The sequence below is a fragment of the Mesocricetus auratus genome, unplaced genomic scaffold, assembly GCF_017639785.1.
Source record: "Mesocricetus auratus isolate SY011 unplaced genomic scaffold, BCM_Maur_2.0 Super-Scaffold_100035, whole genome shotgun sequence".
Lineage (NCBI taxonomy): Eukaryota > Metazoa > Chordata > Mammalia > Rodentia > Cricetidae > Mesocricetus > Mesocricetus auratus.
The window spans coordinates 366143-374262 of record NW_024429214.1 but is presented as its reverse complement, the minus strand read 5'-3'; the positions used below and the strand labels follow the sequence as shown (position 1 = coordinate 374262).

At 42.5% G+C, this 8120-nt stretch overlaps 1 protein-coding gene across 1 annotated transcript; it reads left to right on the top strand.

Annotated features, from left to right (window-relative positions):
- Window positions 1-385: 385 nt before the first annotated feature.
- LOC121135278 (zinc finger protein 431-like) lies at window positions 386-7884 on the top strand. Its single transcript, XM_040733793.1, has 3 exons — window positions 386-463; window positions 5519-5645; window positions 7820-7884. The coding sequence occupies exons 1-3, from the start codon at window positions 386-388 to the stop codon at window positions 7882-7884; spliced, it is 270 nt and encodes an 89-aa protein (XP_040589727.1).
- Window positions 7885-8120: the final 236 nt, after the last annotated feature.

Genomic DNA, 8120 nt, shown 5'->3' with positions numbered 1-8120 from the left:
AAAATCTTGATTTTTTTTGTACTACCCTAGCCTGCTCACTTCCATCTGTTGAATGAGATAATCATTGCAATCCACACTGTGTCATGGTCTGTGCAAGCTCAGCACATGGTGTGGAGGAGAAGGAAGAGGAAGAACCTGTGTACTGCAGGAGGAGAGCTGGGTCATCTCCTGGAGACAGGGGTGAGAGATACTGAAATCTGTGCCTCTGCACATCTCTCAAAGACCAGGGTCTCTAGTAGAAGCCAGGGACAGGGACCCCTGTACTGTGACTTTAAGCACACTCTGACCCTTCAGGAAGTACTCTTGTCACTCAAGCCTCACCAGCCAATCAGGGTCACCAGGCCAACCCACCAGTCACAGGTCTGGCAGGATCCTTCCTGGAGACATGCTGCAGGCTTGGTTTTACCGCAGGACAAGCACCAGTGAGATTGATTGCTGTGCTGTGAGCCCTGCTGTAGGGGATGTAAGGGGAGCCTGGATGAGAACGGAAGCCACAGCATGGTGAGTGACGGGATGCTCTCCCAAGATGGGGAGGCATGAGAGACAGTGTGGCAGACCCACCAGGAGGGAGGCTGGGTGGGAACCTGGGTGCTCTGTGAGGTCCCAGGGGTCCTAGCAAATCCCCAGACCCTGATGCTGGCCTATGAATAATTCACTCTCTGGGCTGCATCTGTGGAAAATATTTCCAACAGGGAGATTTTGTAGAAACATCTTTGTAGTCAACACCAATGTGCTTTTGATTCACATGGAAGGCAACTTGTAAAACTTAGTCCTTGTTTCTCTAGTATCTTCTAGAAGTTGTCTACCTCACATTTATCATTTAGGTATAAGATTCATTTGGAGTTAATTTTGTGCATGGTATAATGGTATTCTTTTTCTTTCTATTTTTTATATTTATTTATTTTTGGTTTTTTTGAGACAGGAATTCTCTGTGTACCTATGGAGAATGATCTGGAACTTTCTCTGAAGAGCAGGCTAGCCCTAATCTCATAGAGATCCACCTGCTTCAGCCTCCCCAGTGATGGGATTAAAGGTGTGGGCCATTAAAGACGTAGGTGTATGGACACACTCTACTACTAAGCTGTGATGAGGAATAGTAGAATTGTTGATACAAAGGTTTTACCAATACTTAGGGAATAGTGAGTCCTACAAAATAGAATTGAGCTGAAGGGTGCTGCCTCTGAAATAACCCAAAGATAATTAGTAAGCTAAAGAGGCCTGTTAGGGTTAGGATGCTAAATTACACATTTGTTATCCAGGGTTGTCCAGACATCTGGCTCCAACCCATGACAAATGAGAAACAGCTGATGTGCAAACAGCCCCTAGGCCCATCACCATATAACAGGACAAGGCTGCTGCTTTTTCTTATTGTTGTTGTTGTTTCTTCTTTAAGAGTTTATGTGTGGCTTTGCAGGCTGTCCTAAACCTAGCTCTTGTAGATCAGGCTGGTCTCTAACTCATAGAGATCTGCCTGCCTCTGCCTCCTGAGTGCTGGGATTAAAGGTGTGTGCCTCCTCCACCCAGCTAAGAACAGGGCTTTTAAAAGCTGCTCCAGGGGGTATTACTCAGCCACAGTGAACATTAGGGCATAGTGTGCCAGGTTTCTTCTAGAGAAACTCATAGTTCTGCCAGATGTGCAATAGGATACCAGGTGACAACTGTTTGAAAAGTAAAACACTATTGTGTTAAGAAATTGCCAGATCAAGCAAGGATTTCAATTAGGCCCTCCTTAGGAGGAACATTCTTGGGACAGCTACTGATAGCCTGGGGCCTAGGTCTTTTGTGCTTTCCCTAAGGGCCTGATCATAATACATCAGAGAGCCAGCTGGGCGTTGGTGGCACATGCCTGTAATCCCAGCACTTGGGAGGAAGAGGCAGGTGGACCTCTGTGAGTTCGAGGCCAGCTTGGTCCACAAGAGCTAGTTCCAGGACAGGCTCCAAAGCCACAGGGTAATCCTGTCTCGAAAAACCCCAAAAATAAAATAAAACAAAACAGAGAGCCTTGTCTAAAGCAAGGAATTGGCTTGTGAGGCCTGGTAATGGTCTGGAAAGAAGCCTTTGTGGAGTAGAGGATTCATTTGTGGAGAAACAGTCTTCCCAGTGCATGGATCTATGGTTATTGGTCCAAAGGCCACTGAGGGCTGTCAGTAATGATCCTGAGATTCCCTGTGTTCCAATTGTGCAGCATTGTGAGTGGGACCTTCTCCTTAGTTTGTTGCATTGTGTGATGCTTTCTGACTAACTAGAAAGTTCCTCTTTCTGTCCATTTCCCCCTGGAAGTAGTATACGAGAAGCTATTCCTCAGCCGGGAAATGGAGGCATGTCTTTAAAGCTCAGCACTCGGGAGGCAGAGGCGGGCAGATATCTGTGAGTTTGAGACCAAGCCTGGTCTATGGAGTGAGATCCAGGCTGGCTCCAAAGCCACAGAGAGACCCTGACTCGAAAAACTCCCCAAAATGAAGTAGCAATTCTTCTTAAGAAGCTGACTTAGAATAAGACACAGATTAAGCAAATACTCTATGGCCCAGCTTTTATCTTTTCTTTGTTCTGCCTTTCTTGTCCTTGTCATCCCCTGGTACCTCTACCACAGAACCTGGCAGTAAAGTATGACCTACTAGGAAATAACTATAATAACATCTTTTCTCTTGAAGTCTTTCATTTGCCTAACTAGCTTAACTTCCAGTTTCCTGTAATTATTTAAGTTCTTCAGAGTGTGAGCTGGAGTCTGTCCCTGAAAGAAATTGAAGCTCACAGCATATGTGGAATACAAAAATCTGTTTTAGGAGCCAGGTTGTGGTGGTGTATGTCTTAATCCCAGTGCTCAGGAGTCAAAGGCTGAGTTTCCTTTGTTTTTTTTTTTGTTTTTACGAGACAGGGTTTCTCTGTATTGTTTTGGAGGCTGTTGGTCCAACCCGGCCTCAAACTCACAGAGATCACCACCGCCTGGCTTTCCTTTGGTCTTTTTTTTTTTTTGGTTTTTTGAGACAGGGTTTCTGTTTGGAGGCTGTCCTGGAACTAGCTCTGTAGACCAGGCTGGTCTCGAACTCACAGAGATCCACCTGCCTCTGCCTCCCAAGTGCTGGGATTAAAGGCGTGTGCCACCACTGCCCGGCTTTCCTTTGGTCGTTTGATGAAAAGTTGATTACATTTTCCTGATTTTGTTCTTGGCTTTTTCTCTCCATCCCCTTCATTCTTTCCCAAATGCCTTACATCCATTGCTGTCGATCTGTTGTATGTGTTGTGCCCAAGTTGCAAAGTGCCCAGAGGCCACCAGGAAGGCAGACCCACTAAACTGCACAAGGAAGGTTTTAATTGTTCATCCACATATGACAGGGTCTTGCTAGATGTTGCAGCAGCCCTAGAGGGAAAGAAGTTCCCTGTCTACTGCTAGGTTTTAAAGACAAAACTTACAGGATTAAGTCAGTAGGTATGGGTTGGTTTCTGATTGGATGACATTTGAGAACAATCAGGAGAATTTCTCAAAGTCACATTTTGGCATGAAATACCTGTGTGTCAATTTTTTTCATTGGTCAGTGCTGAGAGGGAACATTCTGTGGTTTCTATGGCTTTGTCTTGGTACATAGACACCAGTGGTTTTCAGAACTGTATCCTGGAGAATACAGAGGAGGTTTTGATACCCCCAGAGTTTCTTTTGTGGCCAAACAGTTCCCAGAAACCAAGTATTTAAGAAGCTGCAGAGGGGGCTCTGGAGTTTTTTTGTGTTCAGTTTTGGCCCTAGGTTCTGGGAGGTCAGAGGACCTGGAGTTTCCTTGTGTCAGAGACCTATGTATCTTTTCTGTAGCCTGTCATCGCTACTAAAGCAGGGGACTGAGTGATGGTCTGGTCCCTTTATTTCTATATTATTAGAAGTGAAGCCCTTGAATTTAGTTTACCCCTTACAGTTAGTACTCAAGTCACACTGTGTGGACATGTGTATGTTTTTTTTGTAATCCTCTTGAGAATTCTCTTTCCACTTTGCCTATAGCTTTGTAATCAGGCATCCTGTTATAAGGTGTTGGGAATTTTCTTTGGATTGCTTTCAATGCATGGTGTTAATTTACCTTATAGGATATCTTACTGTTGATACATCAAGTTCCCAATGAATATTTTCCTCTTTATTTATGTAGGCTCTTTCATTCTCATTGTTTTAATCTGTGAAAGACTGTTACTATTTTGCCTAAAATGTGATATGGGGCTTGCCTGGTGGCTCAGCACTTATTCTTCTTGGGGATGACCTGGCTTCAGATTCCAACACCCAAATTTAGAGCCTCATAACAACCTACTTCTCCATATCTTGCATATCTGACACCCTCTTCTCTGGTATGTCACAGGTAAATACATGGAAAACCTCACTGACACAAAAAATGTATGTGAAAAAATTAGGATGAACTTGTTTTCAAAATTCTTCTTACTTATAGAGAAATGAGAGCAAAACAAGTCACTCTGGGTGCATAATCAAATCATACAGTGTTTCTTTTTAATTTTTTAAATTAGCTTTCATTTTAAATACAGCCTCAGTTCCTTTTCCTCCACATCTCTTGCCCCCAACCTCTCCTGATTCCCATCCTTTGTCCACTCCTCAGAGGGGCTAAGTCATTTCAGAGTTCAACGAAGTCTGGCATACCAAATATATAAGTGCCAAGACCCTCAATTCTGTATCAAGACTGGTTAAGGTATCACACTATATGTAATAGGCTCTAGTAAGCCACTATTTGGACCTAGGATGGGTCCTGGTTTCACTGTGAGTGCCCTCCAACAAATCAAGTCTCATGACTGTCACCCACTTTTAGAGGGTCTAGTTTAGACCCATGCAAGTTCCCAGCCTTCAATTTATAGTCTCTGAGCTCCCACATGTGACAGGATTAGGAGGTGTGGATTTGTTGGAGTGGGCTTTTCCTTGTTAAAGGAAGTTTGTCACTGTGGGGTCAGGCATTGATTTTCTCATACTCAGGATGCTGCCCAGTGAGTCAGTCAATGTTCTACTGTCTCTGTGTCAACATGTAAGGACTCTTACCTCCAACACCATATCTGCGTATATGTGTCCATGCCCCCTGCCATGAGGATGCTCAACTGAACCTCTGAATTTTTAAGTGACACACTTCAATTAAATTTTATCTTTGTAAGAGTTACTGTGGTTCATGGAATCTCTTCACAGCAATAAAATCCTAACATAGAAGTTGGTACCAGGGACTGGGGTATTGCTGTCATTAGCTGGTCCTGTCATACAATTTCTCTGCTGTGTTTTCAGTAGTGTTGATGTGATTTATTGCCTCTCCCTTTATGCCTGTTCATTGGGATTTCTCTCTCAAGGCTATATGCTACTTAAAGAGCCAAGAAATGGTGCATGTGAGTCTCCTATTCAGTTTCCTTCTCAAGTGACAGGGGGAATACATTCCAATGTTCATTTCATGAAATAAGTGTAGGAGACCCAGAATTATCTGAATATATTGTCAAAGAAGTACACATTTACAATGTGAGTATCACAATTCCTGTATTACACACATGTGGGTTGTTTTAGGATGCAGTGACCTATGATGATGTGCACATCGGATTCACTCAGGAAGAGTGGGATTTTCTGGATCCTTCCCAGAAAAATCTCTACAAGGATGTGATGCTCGATACTTACAGGAACCTCTCTGCCATAGGTGAGACTGAATTTTCCTTCATGAATTAATATGAGAAAATTGTTCCTTCATGATTTTTTCTTTTTAATATTTAAATTTAAATTATGAACAAGGTTGCTTCACATGTCAAATCCACATCCCTCTCCCTTTCCCACCCCTCCTCCCACACCCTCCCACCAACCCCCCTACATCCCCTCATTTCCCCAGGGAGCGTGAGGCCCTCCATGGAGGTGTCCATCATCTGTCATTTCACCCAGGGCAGGGCCTAGCCCCTCTCCTGAGATTCCAGCATGAGAGTGCAACTCTCATTGTTGAATGGGAGTCCAAAGTCCATTTGTATACCTGGGATAAATACTGACCTACTACACAAGGCTCAATAGATTACCTAGGCCTCCTCACTGACACCCACATTTAGGGGTCTTAATCAGTCCCATGCTGGGTTCCCGGGCATCAGCATGGGATTCAAGAGCTAACCCTTGTCAGGTCAGCTGATTTTGGTGGGTAAACTAGCCCAGTCTTAACCCCTTTGCTCATCAGTCCTCCATCTCTGTCATTGGATTTCTTGAGTTCAGCTCAGTGCTTAGCCATGGAAGTCTACCTCTGCTTCCATCAGCCACTGAATGAAGGTTCTGTTTCCCAGACTCTCTGGCCATGGGATTGTAGGCTGGCACTCCCCAGAACTATGTGTAAAATCCATATATGAGAGAGTACATGCCATGTTTCTCTTTTTGTGACTGGGTTATGTCACTCAGGATGGTTTCTTCTGGTGCCATCAAATTGCCTGTAAATTTCAGGATTCCATTGTTTTTATATGATGAATAGTACTCCATTGTGTAAATGTACCACATTTTCTCTATCCACTCTTTGGCTGAGGGGCATCTAGTTTGCTTCCAAGTTCTGCCTTAATAGCTGCTATAAACATAGTGGAACAGACATCCTTGTTGTCTGGGCATCTTTTGGATATATGCCTAAAAGTGGAGTTGCTGGATCTTGTGGTAGGTTACTCCCATTTTTCTGTGGAATCTCCATACTGATTTCCAAAGTGGCTGTACAAGTTGGCACTCCCACCAAGAGTGGAGGAGTGTTCCTCTTTCACCCCAAACTCTCCAGCATAAATTGTCATTGGTGCTTTTGATTTTAGCCATTCTGACAGGAGTAAGATGATATCTTAGAGTTGTCTTGATTTTCATTTCCCTGATGGCTAAGGACGTTGAGCAGTTTCTCAAGTGCCTCTCAGCCATTTTAGACTCCTCTATTGGAAATTCTCTATTTAGTTCTATAGCCCACTTTTTAATTGGATCCTTTGGTGTTCTGGAGATTTGCTTCTTGAGTTCTTTGTACATTTTGGAGATTAGCCTTCTGTCAGATGTGGGGTTAGTGAATATCTTTTCCCATTCTGTGGGCTGCCTTTTTGTCTTGCTGACTGTGTCCTTTGCCTTACAGAAGCTTCTCAGTTTCAGGAGGTCCCATTTATTAATTGTTGATCTCACTGTCTGTGCTAATGGTGTTATGTTCAGGAATCTGTCTGCTGTACCAATTTGGTCAAGGGTACCACCCACTTTCTCTTCTAAGAGGTTCAGTGTGGCTTGATTTATGTTGAGGTCTTTGATCCATTTGGTCTTAAGTTTTGTGTGTGGTGACAGACATGGATGCATCCACATTCTTCTACATGCCAGCATCCAGTTATGCCAGCACCATTTGTTAAAGATGCTTTCTTTTTTCCATTTATATTTTTAGCTTCTTTGTCAAAGACAGATGTTCATACATGCATGGGTTAATATCAGGGTGTTCAATTCAATTCACTTGGTCAACCTGTCTATTTCTGTTGCAATAGCGAACTGTTTTCAGGACTACAGGTCTATAATAGAGCTTGATGTCAGGGATGTTGTTGCCTCCAGATGTTGCTTTGTTGAGTTAGGTTAATTGCCTATCCTGTGTCTTTTGTTTTTCCATACAAAATTGATTATCGTTCTTTCAAGGTCTGTGAAGAATTGTGCTGGTATTTTAATGGGGATTGCATGATTTAAAATAAGGGGAAGAATGCTTCTTGTTTATTAATATTCTTCTGTAATTTTGATTGAGAAAAGGGAATATTAAGTGAATAAGACAGAGTTCTAATGTTCGTCAATGATATTAGCTTAAAATTTGTACAACTTCCATTCATACATCATATAATTTATGATATTATATTTTAGGCTACAGTTTGGATGACCATAATATTGAAGAACACTGTGAAAGTTCTAGAAGAAATAGAAGGTAAGTTTTGTGTGTGCAAACTTATGCAAATTTGTATTATACACCATTAATATCTATGCTATAGAAATGCCAATCCTTTTAGTTTCATACCACTGTCATATGTTACACATTGAATAGGTGATATATTTACGTCCAAGAACTTTTAAGAAAAAAAAGATTCTATAGTGAAGCTGTCATTAATTACTCATATATTTGTGACTTTGCTAAGTATATTGAAAGGATCAGATTATGAGAGGCAAG

Bases quoted from the DNA above. Each gene is read 5' to 3' on its own strand.
- LOC121135278 (XM_040733793.1), top strand. From the start codon at position 386: ATGCTGCAGGCTTGGTTTTACCGCAGGACAAGCACCAGTGAGATTGAT. The intron at 464-5,518 runs GTAAGGGGAGCC...GGGTTGTTTTAG, and splicing joins TGAGCCCTGCTGTAGGGGAT to GATGCAGTGACCTATGATGA. The intron at 5,646-7,819 runs GTGAGACTGAAT...ATTATATTTTAG, and splicing joins CAGGAACCTCTCTGCCATAG to GCTACAGTTTGGATGACCAT.